Raw genomic sequence first — 22,379 nt, forward strand, 5'->3', positions numbered from 1 at the left:
GTCATCACATGTAAGAAATCAGCTGATATATAAATGATTAAATGTTTATAGGTTGGCTTCAAACTGCACACAAAGTCTGTGCAATACGGCTAGGAACTTTCTTTCTGATAAATGTTAAGTACCATGATACTTAAAAAAAAATACATTTAAGATGCCACAACATGGTCAGATATACGTGTCCAATCAATACATAAGCCCTAAATCCTGACGATAATAAAAGTGTAACTGATTTAACAGGATCATGTTACATCACTCAGCTGTATGAAGCATTGATATATTATATAGTGAAGCAGTGGTGTGTATACTTTTAATCACTAACAGTGTTTTGTGGTACTGGAGAGACTAGAAGAGTGAAAATGGCTATGATGGAGAAGATTAAATTAATAGGTGCTGGTTCTGTAGTGACCTGTAGTGGTGCTGCAGAGTGTCGAGAGGTTCTGCTTGGTTGTTGAAAGCTTTCTGATACACCTGGTGCACCTCTGTGGTCAGGTTCCTCCTCTCACACTGCTGAGCCCAGCTGATGTACAGAGCAGCCATGTGCAACCCCACACCATGGTCGTGTAGGTCACTGTACACCTTCACAGGGTCTGAGTGATTACTGGCCTGTAACACACACACACACACACACACACACACACACACACACACACACACACACACACATAATTAGGAAGAGCAGGATGTGATGACCAGCTTGTTCCCCCACCTTCCCAGCTTGTTCACGTATCCCCACACACTCACATATCTGATGCAGTAGTTGATGAATCGCAGGTCATTGTGGTAATGTCTGTCTGGCAGGAACGTCTTTATAAGCTTCTCCATCACCACAGACAGTTTATTCTTCTCATCATGAGGAAGTCTGAGATCCAGAAATTCTATAAACCTGAATAACAAAAACAGGAGCATTGTCTGATCACCAGAAGGAAAGCGATGTCCACCTGATTAGGTGAGATCTGCCTTTCATCAGTTTTACTGTGTAACTTCCTGTGTGTTTGGTGTCTACTGTTCCTCTATAGACTAGAACTGTGTTCAGACTGGTGTCTCAGTGCAGGTTCATGTCCTTGTCTCACGTCACTCACGTGTCCCAAGCTGACAGTGGATCATCTCCCACATAACCTCGGATAGTGGATTCAAAGCGTCTGTAAATAAACAACACCGTTCAATTCTCCACAATTCTCTGAACAAATCATTCAGCACCTTTATGTTACCGGTAGATGTTCAGTAAACAGTGTGACGTCATTATATAATTCAGTGTGTTTATGGCACATGTCCATGTCGTTATGTTTCTGTTACACAGCTGAACATTAGCCACAGTTAGCATGTTAGCACACACACACACACACACACACACACACACACACACACACACACACACACACAACAAACAGCTCACTTACTGAACATAAAAGTTGATATCCATTCTGTGTGTTTATTCCGTCCTGTCCAAACAAATGTCTCCGTTATTTTATTCTGAATGTTTCTGACTAAAACACCCCGCTAACATCCTGTGTGCTGTTTCTGGTCTTAACGCTAAAAAACAAACGGATCATTTTAAACCGCCCGCGCAGGCCAATCATTTGGAGCCTTCATTCAACTCAGCCAATCAGAGCCCAGGATCCGTCCTAACCGCTTCCTGGCGGAGTGACGTCACAGACTTCTCTCTTCTTATACCAAGTTAAACCTGTTCTTCCAGCAGTATTTATTGGAGATGTGCAATTTAAAAGTGATAGTTGTTCTAACAAATACATGACAGGTCATTTTAAAAACCTGTTATCCGTCAAATTAGATCATCTGTTTGAGAAGAATACTGTGATTTATCTTAGAACAGCTTATTGGAAATGTCCTGTTAAAGCTAAAGAAAGACACTTCAACATTTTACATGAGATTTATCCTTCTTACAAATTAGTAAATCAGAAATACAGTAATACAGAATTTGTCCCCTGTCCCGTTTGTGAGAGCCATTCTGAAGACACGGATCTTTCTCTTATGCAATTTCTCCAAACTCTTCTGGACATCACTTCAGGACGGAAACAAAGGTGGTTGTTGATAGTTTAGTTTTTTCTTTCCATCATATTTTATTTGGAGGACCTAAAGACTGTTGTGCTAATTCTTTTTTGCTAAATAACATTGTAATATTAGCAAAATATTTTATTCATAAATGTAGGTTCTTTAATCCCCCCCCCCCACTACTTATTATATTAAAAAATGACTTAAACAGTTTTCCCAAAGCCCTCCATAAGATGAAAGGTCAGAGTGCTATGAAGCTGCTTTAGCTATTGACATCATTCAAGTTATTGTGCTACTGCCTCTAATATTTACCTTTTATTTAATTTGTTTTTCTTTTACTCACTAAAGTTCACGTAAATTATAATTTCAGATCTCTATATATTTATTTTCTTTATTTTTTCTAAACAATTTATTAGTTATACTGTTATGTAATATTTATCTACAATGTAAATGTATATTTGCCTTTGTTGTTTATATACGTTTGTATTCAATAAAAAAAAAAGAAACGTATCTGTAGCACAGAATAAAGTCCTCTACGTTTTACACGTGTTGGTGACACGTGTCTCATTGGTTTAGTGTAAAAAAAAGTGTATTATTCGTGTCTGTAAAAATGTAAGACCTGAAATAGTGTGTAATAAATTACAGTCACAGCTAAAGGTTTCTGTCATGGTGTTAACATTCAGCTGTGATTTTATTATAGAGTATTATAGAGTGTTATAGAGTATTATAGTGTTATAGAGTATTATAGAGTGTTATAGAGTATTATAGAGTATTATAGTGTTATAGAGTATTATAGTGTTATAGAGTATTATAGAGTGTTATAGAGTATTATAGTGTTATAGAGTATTATAGAGTATTATAGTGTTATAGAGTATTATAGAGTATTATAGTGGTATAGAGTATTACAGATTGTTATAGAGTATTATAGAATTTTATAGTGTTATAGACTTATAGAGTATTATAGACTGTTATAGAGTATTAGAGAGTTTTATAGAGTATTATAGTGTTATAGAATTTTATAGAGTATTGTAGTGTTATAGAGTATTAGAGAGTTTTATAGAGTATTACAGAGTATTTATAGACTGTAATAGAGTACTATAGTGTATAATAGACTGTTATAGACTATTATAGATTGTTATAGAGTATTATAGTGTTATAGACTATTATAGACTGTTATAGTGTTATAGACTATTATAGACTGTTATAGTGTTATAGACTGATATAGAGTATTATAGACTGTTATAGAGTATTATAGACTGATATAGAGTATTATAGACTGTTATAGAGTATTATAGACTGTTATAGAGTATTATAGACTGATATAGAGTAATATAGACTGATATAGAGTATTATAGACTGATATAGAGTATTATAGACTGTTATAGAGTATTATAGACTGTTATAGAGTATTATAGACTGATAGAGTATTATAGTTTGTACACTTCATTGTAAAACATTCATTCTAGTTCTTCAGTGAGAACTTTAAAAGTAGCTCACTTTCTAATTTAAATAATAACACAGCGAACACAAGACTGTAACCTGTCACTGTGTCATTTAAACTGTTTAAATCACACACACACACACACACACACACACACACACACACACACACACACACACACACACAAATAAATATTTATGTAGTTTAACTGTGTAGGAGGGAAAAGCAGCTCACACACAAGGTTGACTTTACATGACAGTCATCAGGTCACAAATCCGCTGCATTCAGATTTAAAGGTTTTTTTGTATTTCTCCTTTCAGCTGGAATCAGCGAAGCTACACAGATACGTGTACAAATAAAAAGCCAAACACTTTCTTTACAGTATAAAAAATTTATTTGCAATAATGTATAAAAAAAAATAAAAACAGCACCAAAATGTAACAGTTTATTTCTGATGTCTTTAAATAAAGAGTTAAAACCAAGGCAGTCTGACAGGAAGCCCACATCACGTCCTCCTGTCCCACACTAGCATGTTCGCTAACAATGCTACGCTAACACACTGCACAATCGACATGGCTGTAAATTCATGAGACACAGAATAAAGAGGCACCTGACAGTAAACCCAGCATGATGACATCACACACAGTGAACACGTGTGTACAAAGTAAAATGATTAGTAACCAGGCTAGTGTTGATGATCGGTAAGGTGCTGGGGTAGGTGAGCGTTCTACTGCCCCCTAGTGTCACCTAGTAATCACTTAGTGTGTGTCCCGATGCTGAACTTACCCTTTAACACAGGGCCAGTTGTGCATGTCTGATTAAACACCCTGCCAAACAAAAACACCACATTATTGTCTTTAACTGTTACTACCTAGTTTGTGTTATGACAAAACGGACACCAAAATTATGATTAATACAAACGACACACTCCAAGAGGAGACCAAGGCCAGGCGTGTTTAGACTCGACGTCCGAGTTTCTCTCTCACACGCACGCACGCACGCACGCACACGCACACGCGCACACGCGCACACGCACACACACACACACACACACACACACACACACACACACACACGGGCAGGGGACGATGGCGTTCTAACAGAACTATAATACAGCAGACAGATGGCCGGCCGTCATCCCTGTGCATAAATAGTGCTTATGAAACGGTAGAAAAGCCCTGTGTGCTCAGTAAAGTGTCTGTACATGACCTCCACACTGAGGTAGATATAAAAATAATAAAAAATAAAATAATAATAATAAAAAAAAAAACACTTTACACTATTAATCAAAAACATAAATCAGGTTCACAACAGAACCACTTTACACCGCTTAGGCCACCTAAGACATTAATCAATATTAAAATATAAACATCCCAGTAAACCCCCCCCCCACCCCCCACCATGCCTTTAACAGTGCAGATCACCAGGTGAAGTGCCACAGACAGAACACACACTAACGTATCAAACTCCACTCATCACTTCTAAAGTGATCTGTTCACATGGATCTATTTTAATAGAGAAACTATAGTGCACACTTTCTCTCTAGTGCACTACCACGGAGATCTGCAGTAAAGACAATCTGTAGATTTAAAAAGAAGAAAACAAAACAAATATACATAGTGCAAAAGATTTACAGAACAAGATCAACTCCTCAGTTCAGCTCTTTGGGAGAATTAAACACAACCGGCACATCCGAAACAGCACCCTGCTCACTACATGGTGCCACAAAACACTGCTTAGTGTTCACACAATGCACTGGCTACAAGGTGTGTGTGTGTGTGTGTGTGTGTGTGTGGTTCGTGACACAGCTGCCATGGACATATAGTGGCCTATATAGTGAGCAGAGTGAGTGCTTTGTAACACACGAGACCAATGGTGGACTATATAGTGTATGTGTGGTTTATGACAGATCGTGTAGTGAGTAGAGATTCTGATTGGGGACAAACTCATAGTAAACCCATGATGACCTACACATCATATAGGAAGAGTGGCTTAGGAGACGTCCCCAGGGGACCAATGTTGGCCTAGATCTACTGCATTAGGTGTGTAGTTTGGGACACACACACAGTGGACTGTGGCTATAGTGTGTAAGGGTGTATGATTTGGGACGTAGTGCAGCAGTCACAGTGCACAGGGTTCGCATGTGTAGTGTACAAGGCACTGGTTCGGACAACAGGAAGTGTTAAAGTGAACTCATGGCTCAAGGTGTGTGTGTGTAGGTGTCTGTAAGGCAGAAAGTACAACTTGGGCGGCAGGAAGAGCGTCTTACCGCCGTGTCCTCTGGCGTCGTCTGAGAAGAGGCTGCGCTTTAATGAGCTGCTCTTCACTCAGAGGCGTTTGTCAGCGCTGCTCTTGAGGTCTTTCCCTGCTAGTCAGGTGACAAGAGGAAGAATGATTAGATCCATGTTCATGAACACACACACACACACACACACACACACGCTGAGAACATTAACATAAACTCAAGAAACACTCTAGACTAATAAGAGCATGTCAGTCACTGTGAATCCTGCTATAATGAGCATGCGCGGCTCACAGCCCCCTGCTGGACACCATCAGCACTGCACTCCACAGTTAACAGCAGCAGGGAATGGAGAGAAAAGCAAAGTTGCAGGAAACACAGAGGGGGTTCATGCGAGGACACGGACTATTCCTGTCTTAGGTACTGAAGAGAATTTGGGGCAGAACATGCATTCTAGCCCTCACAGAGAGGGAAGTGTATAAGAATAAACCCTCCATAAAGCACTACAATCACACGTCGGGTCTGTGGGACGAGTAACACAAATGACGTGCACGTGGAAATACGTACAAAAATCCGAGGCATGCAGAAAGTGACTGAGACAGACAGGCTAACGTGGGCAAACCTGACGTCCTTTTCATCCACAAGGTGCTTTGGTCAAAATTTGCAGAGAAATTTGAGGAGAGATTTTGTCTTTTTTTTTTTTTTTTTTTTGCCGAAACATGAATTTGAAACACAATCTGTTTTGTTTGAGTTTTGTACACGGTTCTGCGTGTATGCTTTTATTTAGAGCAGCAGACAGACAGCAAAAGGATTACAAGCCAAAATGTAAAGAAAACAAGACACGCTAATTTTACTAGCATTTACATACAAAGAGATTTTTTTTGTTTTCTTTTGGTTTGCAACTCCCCCCCCCCTTGTCCCCCCCTTGTGTTCCTACTTAACATGAAGACCAAAAACCTGCTATAGAAACATACATAAACTAGTCAAGAAGACAAGATTTAGCACATTGTAAAGGTTTATATCTTTTTTTTCTCTTCCAAATTTGATGAAAGGTTAGGACTTGGTTATAAAACAAATTACAAAATAAAACATGACCCATTGTGTGGAAGGAGTGTGAAAGGAAGTCCAAGTGGAGCTTTAAAAAAATATGTACAGGAAGAAGCATGTTTTTAAAACTTGACATGTTTTATATGGAGCCCAATCAAAAAAAGATGAAATAAAACCCAAAGCAAAGCCCTACGTTTGGTCTACTTCCACTGCTGGCCAAACGAATCCTGATAAAACTCCTGGTCAGATTTGTAGCTGTAACTATCGGCGCCGTGCAGCGGCTGCTGTGCGATTGGCTGCGAGCCCCAGTTCTGATTATTGTTATAATTATTATTATTAATCTGCCGGCGTTTGGAATCGGGTTGGCTGTAGCCATCGGCTTTGCGTTTGCCTCCTACATTCCCACCGCGGCCACGTACCCCTCGAACCCCGCCTCCTCTCCTCCTTGCTCCGCCTCCTCCGGCCACTCCTGCACCTCCACGCTGGGGAAATCCAGCCCTACCCCTCGGAGGCCCCGCCCCACGTCCTCCTCTGGGTCCGCCTCTCGGAACACGCTGGCTCCGCCCCTGGAAGTCGTCATAGCCGTAGTAAGGCTCCTCATAACCGCCGCGGTAACCATGGTAGTCATAACCATAGTAGTCGTAGTAATCTTCATAACCATAATAATCGGGAGGGTACGAATAGCCACCTCGGGCTCCGCCCCTACCACGACCTCTGGGAGGGGGCGGCGGCACATGAGGGGGGCCGTAGTAGTAATACTCATCATACCTGTGAAGGGGAGGAGCAGAAGCACACAGTATAACAGGTGTAATGAAGAGGATCTGCCTTCCCTGCATAACAGCTTTACTGTGTGTGTGTGTGTGTGTGTGTGTGTGTGTGTGTGTGTGTGTGTGTGTGTGTTTCACTGCTGCTTACATCTGTGTTTTGGCAGCTTGTCTCTGTGCTTTACGTTCTTTCCTCTTCTGATCAGGAGGCTTTGCAAACACAATCTCGACAGGTTCCCCCTCCAGCTCCTTCCCATTCATCTCCTCCAGGCCCTATACAACACACACATTCAGTACGTTTCGTTTAAACTCCATCGCTCATGTAATCAGGCTCCGCCCACACAAGCCCATCCTACATAACCAGCGCTGACTCCACCCCTTATTTTCCTTCAGAGGCGAGTTACCTTCACAGCACCATCTCGCTCCTCAAAGTGAACGAAGGCGTAGTCTTTCAGCTTCTTCACCCGCTCCAGCTTCCCGAACTGGCTAAAGGTCTTCTCCAGGATGTCCTCAGTTACGTTGTTCGCCAGGTTCCTCACAAACAGCACCTTCACCTGAGGGGGGGAGATGATGGGGTGGTTAAACACAGCAGACACATTTAAAATGGTGTGATTAGGTTTGAACACGAGTCCTGACCTTGGCCATGATCTCAGGGTCGGGGTCCTCGATGGGGTCGGCCCATTCCACCGTCACCAGCGTACCCCACACCTTCACCTTCCCACTCATCAGCCTCCGCCGAGCCTGAGCTGCTGACTTATGGTCCTCATACTCCAGGAAACAGAACCCACGGTTCTTCTTCTTGTCATCAGGCTGGGTGTACAGGATCACATCGTTCAGACCCTCTGATGGGGAGAAGGGAGAACATCGTTAATCACAGACACATCAGATCAGACACATCAGATCAGATCAGACACATAGATCAGACACATCAGATCAGACACATCAGATCAGATCAGACACATCAGATCAGACACATAGATCAGATCAGACACATCAGATCAGATCAGAGTGATAAAGACATCAGAGTCAGGTCACCTGTGACTTTGGCAAATTCCTCAAGGATCTGTTCTTTTGTCTTGCTCTTGGGGATGGAACCCACAAACAGGCGGTTGTTGGCCACAGATATACACACACCGATGTGTTTCCCTGGGCGAATCTCACGATTGTTATACTAAGACAGACAGACACACACACACACACAATAAGAATGTCTCATAGCTGGCACCGGTGAATAAAATCCCAGAGCACTGAGCAGTTTTTCTCTTATTAACGGTGTTAAATAAAATAAATTCTATACTGAATTACTTCATTCAGGATATATGATGTGTGTGTGTGTGTGGTATCTAACCAGCTTCACTGCCTCCTGTGCAGCCTCCTTAGTGCAGAAGGTGATGAAGGCGTATCCCCTGTTCAGCCCACTCAGAGGGTCCATCATCAGCCGCAGGTCCCAAATCTGCCCTGCCTTCTCAAACAGGGGCACCAGTTCATCTTCAAACAGGTCCCGTGGGATCTTCCCCACAAAGATCTACACAGACACACACACACACACACACACACACACACACACACACACAGTGCTGATGACTCTCCTGCAGGTCACAGGCTTAACCACTTATCAACTATTAAACCCAAACCTGTGTAGAAGGTGTGATGTTCACACTAAGATTAATATTACACTCATCCCTAAACCTGGTCACTGCTTACACACACACACACACACACACACACACACACACACACACACACACACACACACACACACACACACACACACAGTTACACCTATCCTCAGGAGGCAGTCCAGTCAGATCTTAGCGGTTAGCTGTCATAGTAACACAGGTTACTCCAGGACAGAACATACGTCATCAAGTGGAAAGCCTCGGTGTAAAAACTCTACATCATGGGTACATTAAACTTCTGCTAAAGAAGTGTGTGTGTGTGTGTGTGTGTGTGTGTGTGTGTGTGTGTGTGTGTGACCTCTGTGCCGATGGAGGGCTGAGGGCCTGTGTACACACACTCGGGTGGTGGTCCTCCGTATTTCCTTTGTCCTGTAGTGACATCGAGCGTGTAGCCGGTTCTGTCAAGTAGAGCCTGCAGACAGACATGACTACATCACTATATGACTACATCACTAAGGGTCACTACATCACTAAGGGTCACTACATGACTACATGACTAAGGGTCACTACATGACTAAGGGTCACTACATCACTACGGGTCACTACATCACTACGGGTCACTACATCACTAAGGGTCACTACATCACTATATGACTACATCACTAAGGGTCACTACATCACTATATGACTACATCACTAAGGGTCACTACATGACTACATCACTACATCACTAAGGGTCACTACATCACTACATGACTACATCACTAAGGGTCACTACATGACTACATCACTACATCACTAAGGGTCACTACATCACTATATGACTACATCACTAACGGTCACTACATCACTACATGACTACATCACTAAGGGTCACTACATCACTACATGACTACATCACTAAGGGTCACTACATCACTAAGGGTCACTACATCACTAAGGGTCACTACATCACTACATGACTACATCACTAAGGGTCACTACATCACTACATGACTACATCACTAAGGGTCACTACATCACTAAGGGTCACTACATCACTAAGGGTCACTACATCACTACATCACTAAAACACCGACAGGTAAAGGGGACGTACTGTGTGTATACACAACGTTGTGTACTGTTTAACACCACTAACAGTGTTAATGTGACTGAACACCGACAGGTAAAGGGGACGTACTGTGTGTATACACAACATTGTGTACTGTTTAACACCACTAACACTGGTGTTAATGTGACTGAACACCGACAGGTAAAGGGGTCGTACTGTGTGTATACACAACATTGTGTACTGTAACACACCACTAACACTGGTGTTAATGTGACTGAACACCGACAGGTAAAGGGGACGTACTGTGTGTATACACAACGTTGTGTACTGTAACACACCACTAACACCGGTGTTAATGTGACTGAACACCGACAGGTAAAGGGGACGTACTTTGATCTTGGTTTCGTCAGGTCCTTTGCCAGCTTCTGTAACTTTGGTCCCCTGCTTCTCCCGCTGTCTGTAGGTCTTCATCACACCACAAAGGAAGGCACTTTTATTCTGAAAACACAACATCAGCTCTAATGGCTCTCCATCTACACACAGGGTGTCAAGGTTTACACTCTCACTCACACTCTCACTCACACTCTCACACACACACACACACACACACACACACACACACACACACACACACACACACACACACACACACACACACACACACACACACACACACACACACACACACGCACGCACACACACACACTTACCTGCACGTGAGACAGGTCACTTTCTTTAAACTGCTGCAGAACCTGGAGCGCTCCCTCTTCATTAAACTCTTTCAGAGCTTCGATAGCTCTCTCATCCAGGTCACTGTGTGCTACCAGGCCTACACACACACACACACACACACACACACACACATTAGACAGGGTGAGTTCACACAGGTATCATCACCCTGACAAAGCTCTACACACACACACACACACACACCTCACCCTGACAAAGCGCTACACACACACACACACACACACTTAATCACACACATCACCCTTACAAAGTGCTACACACACACACACACCACCCTGACAAAGCGCTACACACACACACACATCACCCTTACAAAGTGCTACACACACACATCACCCTGACAAAGCGCTACACACACATCACCCTGACAAAGCGCTACACACACACACACACCTCACCCTGACAGAGCGCTACACAAACACACATATTTATTCACACACATCACCCTGACAAAGCGCTACACACACACACACACACACACACACACACATATTTAATCACACACAACTCTACTGTTTCTGTACAGCACTGTGTATGATTTCAGTGATGTGACATAGGCCACGTGTGTAATTCTATAAGACTTTAATAACCACACTATAAACTCTTATTAGCAGGTCACATGACCTGTAGCAGATCATCTACATTCTGCAGGCTTTAAAACTTTGTTTGATAGAAAAAAAGTACTTTACTGAAGCATGTTTAATCTGAATAAAACGTGCAAAAATCTCCCTTTTTAATTAGTGTGTACACAACACTACCCCCCCCCCCACACACACACACACACACACCCCATTCACTCTACAACTCCACATAGGAAACCACACAAGACCCCTAAGGTGAGATGTGAGGAAACCACAGAAATCTGTGTGTAACAATCAAACCTCACACTTCACCGTGCATAAGTGTGATTATCGTTGTTGTAATTAACCTGTAGTGTGTGTGTGTGTGTGTGTGTGTGTGTGTGTGTGTTATGACTGCATTCTTCCACCTGCCAGGTAGATTTCATCGAGCTTCTCAGCGACTTTCTGAGGTAACCCGGCCTGTATTAAAGACTGGAAGTTCTCTGAGTGTGTGGAGGACGTGTCCATGGGCTCCTCCGTGCCGTTCCCATTCACGTGATCCGACGCCATGGTGTCACAGATCTGTAGGAACACAACATAGCGATAGAAGGTTAAAGATCTCCAACATCTCCTTTACTGGATGGAAGAATGGCTGTGTTCTAAACAGAGGTTTCAACTAAACTGTAAAACTTCTATAAACATCTCAAATGCCCTACAGGCTGTGGTCCAATTTCACTGTCAAGGCATCAGTGATCAACTGTCAAGTGCTTGTCCACTGTGTTGGCTAAATAAGTACTAAAACGGGTAACACACACACACACACACACACACACACACACACAACGTTAACACTGAGAGCTCAGTGACTGTGGGGCCGTGTCCCATGTGTTGAACATAAACAGTAATTACAGTAAATATATAAGGCTGTGTGTAAAAGGGAATGTGTGTGTGTGAGAGAGTGAATGTGTGTGTGTGAGAGAGTGTGAGTATGTGTGAGAGTGAATGTGTGTGTGTGTGAGAGTGTGAGTGAGTATGAGTGAGAGTGAGAATATGTGTGAGTGAGTGAGTGAGTGTGTATGTGTGTGAATGTGTATGTGAGGTAAGTGTATGTGTGTGAGTGAGTGTGTATGATTGTGAGTGAGTGTGTATATGTGAATGTGTATGTGAGGTAAGTGTGTGTGAGTGAGTGAGTGTGTATATGTGAATGTGTATGTGAGGTAAGTGTATGTGTGAGAGAGTGTGTGTGTGAGTGAGTGTGTATGTGTGAATGTGTATGTGAGGTAAGTGTATGTGTGAGAGTGTGTGTGTGAGTGAGTGTGTATGTGTGAATGTGTATGTGTGGTAAGTGTATGTGAGAGAGAGAGAGAGAGAGAGAGAGAGAGAGAGAGAGAGAGAGAGAGAGTGTGAGTAAGTGTGTATGTGAGGTAAGTGTATGTGTGAGAGAGTGTGTGAGTGTGTATGATTGTGAGTGAGTGTGTATATGTGAATGTGTATGTGAGGTAAGTGTGTGTGTGAGTGAGTGAGTGTGTATATGTGAATGTGTATGTGAGGTAAGTGTATGTGTGAGAGAGTGTGTGTGTGAGTGAGTGAGTGTGTATGTGTGAATGAGTATGTGAGGTAAGTGTATGTGAGAGAGAGAGAGAGAGAGAGAGAGAGAGAGAGAGAGTGTGAGTAAGTGTGTATGTGAGGTAAGTGTATGTGTGAGAGAGTGTATGTGTGAGTGAGTGTGCGTGTGTCTGTGTGCCTGTGTCTGTGCGGTCCGTGTCTGTGTGTGCGCGTGTGTGGGTGTGTGTGTGCGTGCGTCGTGTGTGTGCGTGTGTGTGTGCGTGCGTGTGTCTCTGTGCCGGTGTCTGTGCGGTCCGTGTCTGTGTGCGCGCGTGTATGTGTGCGTGCGTGTGTCTGTGTGCCTGTGTCTGTGCGGTCCGTGTCTGTGTGTGTGCGTGTGTGTGTGCGTGCGTGTGTCTATGTGCCTGTGATCTGTGTGTGTGCGTGCGTGTGTGTGCGTGCGTGTGTCTGTGTGCGCGCGTGTGTTGTGCTTGACGTGTGTCTGTGGTGCTCGCGTGTGTGTGAGTGAGTGTGTATGTGTGAATGTGTATGTGTGAGAGAGTGTGTGTGTGAGTGAGTGTGTATGTGATGTAAGTGTATGTGTGAGAGAGTGTGTGTGTGAGTGTGTGTGTGAGTGAGTGTGTGTGTGTTACACATTTCATTGCTAGCTCCACAGATGCTAACACCGTTAGCTTACCTAAATCACATTCACACAGCAGACAAACACTAAACACAGGAACCAGTCGCTATAACGCATTTAAAGTATAAACAGTAATAAAGGTGTTATAACGCGTCAGTGACGTTAATTACACTGCGTTTAAACCTCGGGGTCCATTTTACACCAACCGGCTCCACATTGTGTCCCAAACCGAACAAAGCCGGGGGCTTTAAACACACACACACACTCACCCGGTGCTGTTTAAACAGAAGCTGCGAACGGAAAACTAATTTAATCCCGAGGAAAAGGTGAGAAATGTTATTAACTGTTAAAAAAATAAAAGAGAGAGTCTGAAGACTCCACAGCGCCTCGGCTCCTGTACATCAGACTCCAAAATGGCGGCACCTTCATGCGGGGCTTCCCTCACACACCGCTGCGGGGTTTCTCACACAACACAGCAGGGGCTGCGCGCGCTTTTACAGCAGGGAGGAGATAGTTTATACTCAACATCATAAACATCACCAACAACATCATCAACATCACCTGCATCATCATCAACATCATCACCAGCATCTTCAACATCACCAACACCATCATCATCATCACCATCAACACCATCATCAACTTCATCAACATGACCAACAACATCATCCTCATCACCATCATCATCATCAACATCATCACCAGCATCTTCAACATCACCAACACCAACACCATCATCATCATCACCATCAACACCATCATCAACTTCAACATCATAAACACCATCATCATCATCAACACCATCATTATAATCACCATCAACTTCAACATCATAAACATCACCAACAACATCATCGTCATCACCATCATCATCATCATCATCAACATCATCACCAGCATCTTCAACATCACCAACACCATCATCATCATCATCACCATCAACACCATCATCAACTTCAACATCATAAACACCATCATCATCATCAACACCATCATTATAATCACCATCAACTTCAACATCATAAACATCACCAACAACATCATCGTCATCACCACCACCATCATCATCATCATCATCACCAGCATCATCATCATCACCATCATCATCAACACCATCATCATTGACATCATCATCAACACCATCATCATCAACATCAACAAGAACATCAATATTACCAACTAAGCTGCTGTAACAAAAAACCCCAGAACACACCATTAAACATTCAGTTCTTTATTAAGAAATGTCAACATGTCAATTTCTGATCTTAATTTGTTTTTTATTTAATTTATATTTTCTGTGCCGATAGATAAAAGTCATGTAATTACATGTAAACAACAAAAATACCTTTTCACTTCTAAACAAAAGAAATCAACAAAAATATTTAATCTGAGGGAAAAGTTTGTACACTTTGTTTCCCCTGAAATAACCTCAACGAGACGTGTCATTAACATCTACCAGTTTTTACTATTCAGCGAGTCCTTGGTGTATTTACTGGGATGTTTTTGTCATGTTTTAAGGTCCAGCTCGGCTTCAGCTTCAGTTTTGAACATGTTCCTCAAGAACCTTCTGATGGATTCTATGATGATGATGACCAGGTCCTGCTGGAGCAAAACATCTCCAAACCAGAACACTTCCACCTCCAGGTTTCACAGTTGTGATGAGGTTCTTTTGCTGAAATGCTGTATTTGGTTTACACCAAACATTCCTTCTGTTCTGGTGTCCAAATAATTCAGTTTTAGACTCGTCTGTCCACAGCACATTATTCCAGAAGTCTTGTCCTTTGTCTCTGTTCTTTCACAAACGTCAGTCTTGTCCTCATGTTGTTCTCAGGACAGTAAAGGTTTCCTCCGTCACACCTCCCACGATCATTAAAGTCGTTCGGTCTCTTTCTGATTGTAGATTCATGCACTTTGACATCAGCTGTAGCAGGAGATCGCTGTAGGTCCTGTGATGATATTTTAGGGTTTTTGGAGACGTCTTTAAATCATCTTGCGATCTGCTCTTGATGAGAATTTACCTGGACGTCCTGACCTGGCCATGTTGGCAGTTTTAAATGTTCTCCACTTGTAAATCTGATTATAAATTCTTCTGAGATCTTTATATCTCTGACCAGACACATAAACATCAACAGTCTTCTTACTGAAGGCCTCAGAGAGTTTTTTGGATCTCACCGTAGTGAAACCTCTCAGTTCAACAATTAAGATGGAAACCAAACTAAATATCTGAGCTTTAAGACAAATCTTCTTCACCATGCTCTGTAACAGTGTTCTAATAATTTACCCCTGATGTGATAAAGCTGTAGGTCATTTTATACATTTATACTCAAAATAATACAAAGGGGTGTCATTACTTTTTCCTCACAAGAAATTAGATTCAGTTTCAAATTAAAAACAAAGCCTCAATATTTTAGCGTTCTAATGATTAATAATTTATCCTTTTTAATGTTAACTTACATTTTTTAAACTATATTTCCAAAAGTTGGCTTTTTTGTAGCATTTACAAAAACATATATTATACATATATATATATTACACACACGTCATATATCATATTTATTGCCTTAAACTCTACATAAATATTTTCATGACAGGAGAAAAGAGAAAATCCAAAGGAAATAAAAACATAAATAAAACAGGAACAAAAATAAATAGGTTTTATTTCTCTTCACAAAATTCTGACTGTAATATTTATTTATTCGTAATATATAAATCTTTCATAGCTAATAATCAGTAACTACATAATTAAAGTGATTTAGTGATTAAATGTTATTATTGTTCCACTTTCACCGCCTTTATACAAATAAAACCAGTGTTTGTGTAACGCTTATGTGACGAAGACGTCCCTTAACTCTTCCTCTTCTGCTTCGGCTTCTGCTTCTGCTTCTACCCCCTCCGCCCACCCCCCCACCCCCCCAACTCTAACGGAACACTCAGCATTTTTTAAATCCCACAAACAAACCCAAAGCACCAATGGGGACATTTAAACCAGAGAGGAAACAAAATCCTCTCGCAGAGAATCACGGGAAATGTAGTTTTATGTCTAACGTCTACTGCCTTCTAATGAGGACCTCTAGGAGACATTAAACGTCAACTCCCGACAGCCATCGATGGGATTGCGCATGCGCACTGATCCGCGTTTGCTTGGCCGGTTATACGGATCCACTGGAGAAAATCCGGAGGCACTAAAGAGAAAAGTCAGCGGTCCGAGTTTAAATCTGAGCTAATCGGCTAGTTTGTGTACGTTTATCGGCGTGTTATTCAGCGTCACGGGCGTGTTAAAGCGCGTCGTTTACCTCAGGGGGCCGTTTAGACAAATAACGCCAAGTCAGAGGTGAGAAAAGTGAAGTTTATTGTTAGTGCTGCGGCGTGTTGTGTGTCTGTGCGTGAGACAGGACGTGAGGCAGACAGCACGTGTGTCAGGACGTGAGGCAGACAGCACGTGTGTCAGGTCGTGAGACAGACAGGACGTGAGGCAGGTAGTGAGACAGACAGGACGTGAGACAGGTAGTGAGACAGACAGGACGTGAGACAGGTAGTGAGACAGACAGCACGTGTGTCAGGACGTGAGACAGGTAGTGAGACAGACAGGACGTTTGAACAGTGGTATTTGTTGTGAACTCGCCGTCATGGCGTGTGGAGCCACACTAAAGCGTTCCCTGGAGTTTGACCCGGTGATGAAACAGAACTCCCCCAAACGGAGGCGCTGTGCCCCGCTGTCTCCCTCTTCCTCCTCCTCCTCCTCCTCCTCCCCGCGGAAGTACCTACGCCTGGAGCCGTCACCCTTCAGCAGGATGAACAGCACACCTACACCAGGTGACACACTGCTCACTACTATGTTCACTAGGAAGGTTTGATCAGCAATTAGCAGTTAGCTCAGTTAGCCACTAATGCTGCACACAGCTAGCTGGCTAATTGCTAATAGGCTTAATTACTAGTTAATTAATTAATGAGCTGCTCATAACTAAGTGATACAGCTGTAATTCTGTCAGTTATTAAGCTGTAAATAGTTATTAAACACTTTATGTCCTCAGGTGTGAGTTGGTGATTAATTCATTAAATACTGGACAGTTGTATATATAAAATAATTAGCCAACAGTTATCTGTATAAATTATTCTATTACTTACATTCTTAATGATGAGTTAAACAGTCCGACATTTTAAACCTCCAGTCAGTAATGATGTGTGCGGTGGTGTTTATACAGCTGGCTAATATTATACAGTGTTCACTGGATAAATCCATCAGAACACAGCCTGAAACATGTAGACACCAGGGGACACCAGGGGACACCAGGGTACTGCACTGTGTTTAGTAACATCAAAGTAGCTTTGTTAGACATTTACTTTGTTTGGACTTCTCTAAGTCAATGCAGTCATGACGTGTGTGTGTGTGTGTGTGTGTGTGTGTGTGTGTGTGTGTGTGTGTGTGTGTGTGTGATTCATTTCTTCTCCTCAGAACAAATTCTGCACAACATTAAACAAGAATATAAACGGATGAAGAGAAGACACCTGGACAACAGTTTAACAGAGTCCACTAATGACTCTCAGCCCAGCACATCTATCACTAGTAACTAATCAAACACGCACGACTAATCACCATCATAACACACACACCACTGATTACCATCATAACACACATATCACTAATCACCATCATAACACACACACCACTGATTACCATCATAACACACACACACACACACCACTAATTATCATCATAACACACACACCACTAATCACCATCATAACACACACACCACTAATCACCATCATAACACACACACCACTGATTACCATCATAACACACACACACACCACTGATTACCATCATAACACACACACACACCACTAATCGCCATCATAACACACACACACACCACTAATCGCCATCATAACACACACACACACCACTAATCGCCATCATAACACACACACACACACACCACTAATCGCCATCATAACACACACACACACACCACTAATCGCCATCATAACACACACACACACACCACTAATCGCCATCATAACACACACACACACACCACTAATCGCCATCATAACACACACACACACACACACCACTAATCGCCATCATAACACACACACACACACCACTAATCGCCATCATAACACACACACACACCACTAATCGCCATCATAACACACACACACACCACTAATCGCCATCATAACACACACACACACACACCACTAATCGCCATCATAACACACACACACACACCACTAATCGCCATCATAACACATACCACCAGAATACACACACACCACTAATCACCCTAGTCATTATTTCAATACCAGTGCTGTATCTTTACAGGTGTGTGTGTGGGCTCCTTGTCCCCCTCTAAAAAGGAACAGCCGTTGTTCAGCCTTAAGCAGGTGGGTTTGATCTGTGAGCGTCTGCTGAAGGAGCAAGAGGAGAAAGTTCGAGAGGAGTTTGAGGAAACTCTCACTGCTAAACTTGCAGGTAAATAACATCTCTATAAGGGGGCGCTCTGTCACACCGCTGTATCACACCGCTGCTCATGATATCACACACAATGCTGAAGCTGTAAACTGTGATGATTGTGTGTGGTGTGTTTTTCCCCCTGCAGAACAGTACGACATGTTTGTGAAGTTCACTCATGATCAGCTCATGCGCAGGTTTGGAGAGCAGCCAGCCAGCTGTGAGTTACTGCACTATACATGTAATGAGTGTGTAATACATATAGTGAATGTGTTGATAGTGTTGAGGCAGCCTTACACACACACTGTGAAAGACAAACACTCACATATACACAGACACCAGTTGTCATGGCAACAGAAGGACAATAAGATGTGGTTTGAGACAGGTTCAGGTTTGTTATATTTTTTTTTATTTTTTTTTATTTTTTTCCCCTCCACTCCTTGGATTGACTGTCTGTTTGTATGTGTGTGTGTGTGTGTGTGTGTTAGATGTGTCATGAGTGTGTGTGAGATCATGTGTGTTTTCAGCGTGAGCTCCACCGATGCTGCTCCATGTTGTCAGGCCCTGCGTTTCCTGTCATCTTCAGATTCCACGTCGGTGTAACAGATTCAGAGCTGCCTACAGTGACGGTGCACTCTACAGCTGTGTGTGTATGCTTGTGCATGCACGCGTGTGTGTGTGTGCGCACGAGTGTGTGTGTGTGTGTGTGCGTGTGTGTTCCTTCAATAATACAGAGGCTGTGATTTTCATTTCCTCATCATATTTATTACACCCTCCTTTCTTTTGATGCCTTTTAAGTCATCTGTCATACAGTAATTTGTGAGCTAGAGATTATTCTGTTTTTCAGTGAACACTTTGTAAAATACTTTCACATGTACAAATCATTCATATATTTTGATCGAAGTTTTTTTTTAAATTGTTTTTATTTTTTCTGATTTGTATTTTTTCTCCTCTTGCTCAGTGCATAATGGTTTTATAGACAGTGTACTTTAACACTTGACATACAAATAAACCGTTTTTAAAAACTTTCAGAGCACTCTTATTTTTTTTTACTGTTTTTACTTCCACTGGAAGACCTCGAGAGCTGTGACTCCAACCCACAGAACACCTTTGGGTTAAAGTGTAACAGACTGAACCCCAGACCCAACATCAGAGTCTGATCTCATTAATGTTTCTGTAGCTGGATGATCACTAATCCCCACAGACACAATCCAACATCTAGTGGAAAATCTACCGGAAGCACAAAGGAAACAGACTCCATATTAATTACCATAGTTTTAGAATGAAATGTCTTCAGGTATCCACATCATTTTGGTATCATAGTGTATCACCCGCTCATAGTGTATAAACCACCCATAGTGTATCACCCGCCCATAGTGTATAAACCACCCATAGTGTATCACCCGCCCATAGTGTATAAACCACCCATAGTGTATCACCCGCCCATAGTGTATAAACCACCCATAGTGTATCACCCATAGTGTATCAATCACCCATAGTGTATAAACCATAGTGTATCAATCACCCATAGTGTATCAATCACCCATAGTGTATCACCCATAGTGTATCACCCACCCATAGTGTATAAACCATAGTGTATCACCCATAGTGTATCACCCACCCATAGTGTATAAACCATAGTGTATCAATCACCCGCCCATAGTGTATCACCCATAGTGTATCACCCATAGTGTATCACCCATAGTGTATCACCCATAGTGTATCACCCATAGTGTATCACCCATAGTGTATCACCCATAGTGTATCACCCATAGTGTATCACCCATAGTGTATCACCCATAGTGTATCACCCATAGTGTATCACCCATAGTGTATCACCCATAGTGTATCACCCATAGTGTATCACCCATAGTGTATCCATCACCCATAGTGTATCCATCACCCATAGTGTATCCATCACCCATAGTGTATCCATCACCCATAGTGTATCCATCACCCATAGTGTATCACCCATAGTGTATCACCCATAGTGTATCACCCATAGTGTATCCATCACCCATAGTGTATCCATCACCCATAGTGTATCCATCACCCATAGTGTATCCATCACCCATAGTGTATCCATCACCCATAGTGTATCCATCACCCATAGTGTATCACCCATAGTGTATCACCCATAGTGTATCCATCACCCATAGTGTATCCATCACCCATAGTGTATCCATCACCCATAGTGTATCCATCACCCATAGTGTATCACCCATAGTGTATCACCCATAGTGTATCACCCATAGTGTATCCATCACCCATAGTGTATCCATCACCCATAGTGTATCCATCACCCATAGTGTATCCATCACCCATAGTGTATCACCCATAGTGTATCACCCATAGTGTATCCATCACCCATAGTGTATCCATCACCCATAGTGTATCCATCACCCATAGTGTATCACCCATAGTGTATCACCCATAGTGTATCACCCATAGTGTATCACCCATAGTGTATCACCCATAGTGTATCCATCACCCATAGTGTATCAACTATAGTGTATCACCCATAGTGTATCCATCACCCATAGTGTATCCATCACCCATAGTGTATCACCCATAGTGTATCACCCATAGTGTATCCATCACCCATAGTGTATCACCCATAGTGTATCCATCACCCATAGAGTATCACCCATAGTGTATCCATCATCCATAGTGTATCACCCATAGTGTATCACCCATAGTGTATCCATCACCCATAGTGTATCACCCATAGTGCATCACCCATAGTGTACCACCCATAGTGTATCCATCATCCATAGTGTATCACCCATAGTGTATCACCCATAGTGTATCACCCATAGTGTATCACCCATAGTGTATCCATCACCCATAGTGTATCCATCACCCATAGTGTATCACCCATAGTGTATCACCCATAGTGTATCACCCATAGTGTATCACCCATAGTGTATCCATCACCCATAGTGTATCCATCACCCATAGTGTATCCATCACCCATAGTGTATCCATCACCCATAGTGTATCCATCACCCATAGTGTATCACCCATAGTGTATCACCCATAGTGTATCACCCATAGTGTATCCATCACCCATAGTGTATCCATCACCCATAGTGTATCACCCATAGTGTATCACCCATAGTGTATCACCCATAGTGTATCCATCACCCATAGTGTATCCATCACCCATAGTGTATCCATCACCCATAGTGTATCCATCACCCATAGTGTATCACCCATAGTGTATCACCCATAGTGTATCCATCACCCATA

General features: G+C 42.4%; 3 protein-coding genes across 8 annotated transcripts in view; 1 reads left to right on the forward strand and 2 right to left on the reverse strand.

Annotated features, from left to right (window-relative positions):
* Window positions 1-1,558, reverse strand: part of bub1 (BUB1 mitotic checkpoint serine/threonine kinase) — a 14,111-nt gene extending 12,553 nt beyond the window's left edge. For all 4 annotated transcript variants that reach the window (XM_047818171.1, XM_027175137.2, XM_047818172.1 and 1 more), the window contains exons 1-4: window positions 1,398-1,558; window positions 1,080-1,139; window positions 742-883; window positions 407-603 (exon numbers count right to left, since the gene is read on the reverse strand). In XM_047818171.1, coding sequence (XP_047674127.1) covers window positions 407-603; window positions 742-883; window positions 1,080-1,139; window positions 1,398-1,420 — 422 coding nt within the window. In that variant the 5' untranslated portion in view covers window positions 1,421-1,558. The remainder of the gene's footprint in view (window positions 1-406; window positions 604-741; window positions 884-1,079; window positions 1,140-1,397) is intronic.
* A 2,265-nt stretch (window positions 1,559-3,823) lies between these two features.
* LOC113661152 (synaptotagmin binding, cytoplasmic RNA interacting protein) lies at window positions 3,824-14,113 on the reverse strand. Of its 3 annotated transcripts, none has more exons than XM_027175141.2 (12): window positions 13,936-14,113; window positions 11,910-12,063; window positions 10,882-11,000; window positions 10,562-10,669; window positions 9,479-9,592; window positions 8,850-9,026; window positions 8,537-8,672; window positions 8,138-8,343; window positions 7,906-8,055; window positions 7,653-7,774; window positions 7,157-7,505; window positions 3,824-5,813 (listed from the first exon to the last, which is right to left on the reverse strand). In XM_027175141.2, the coding sequence occupies exons 2-12, from the start codon at window positions 12,049-12,051 to the stop codon at window positions 5,772-5,774; spliced, it is 1,665 nt and encodes a 554-aa protein (XP_027030942.1). In that variant the 5' UTR covers window positions 12,052-12,063; window positions 13,936-14,113; the 3' UTR covers window positions 3,824-5,771. The 3 variants fall into 3 exon arrangements, with proteins under 3 accessions (XP_027030942.1, XP_027030941.1, XP_027030939.1); XM_027175140.2 differs by having other exon boundaries at window positions 3,824-5,816; XM_027175138.2 differs by lacking the exon at window positions 3,824-5,813 and having other exon boundaries at window positions 6,431-7,505.
* A 2,481-nt stretch (window positions 14,114-16,594) lies between these two features.
* Window positions 16,595-20,158, forward strand: akirin2 (akirin 2). The gene is made up of 5 exons (XM_027175159.2): window positions 16,595-17,479; window positions 18,120-18,230; window positions 18,999-19,148; window positions 19,276-19,347; window positions 19,616-20,158. The coding sequence occupies exons 1-5, from the start codon at window positions 17,293-17,295 to the stop codon at window positions 19,624-19,626; spliced, it is 531 nt and encodes a 176-aa protein (XP_027030960.1). The 5' UTR covers window positions 16,595-17,292; the 3' UTR covers window positions 19,627-20,158.
* The last annotated feature ends 2,221 nt before the right edge of the window (window positions 20,159-22,379 follow it).

This window comes from Tachysurus fulvidraco, chromosome 9, assembly GCF_022655615.1.
Source record: "Tachysurus fulvidraco isolate hzauxx_2018 chromosome 9, HZAU_PFXX_2.0, whole genome shotgun sequence".
Lineage (NCBI taxonomy): Eukaryota > Metazoa > Chordata > Actinopteri > Siluriformes > Bagridae > Tachysurus > Tachysurus fulvidraco.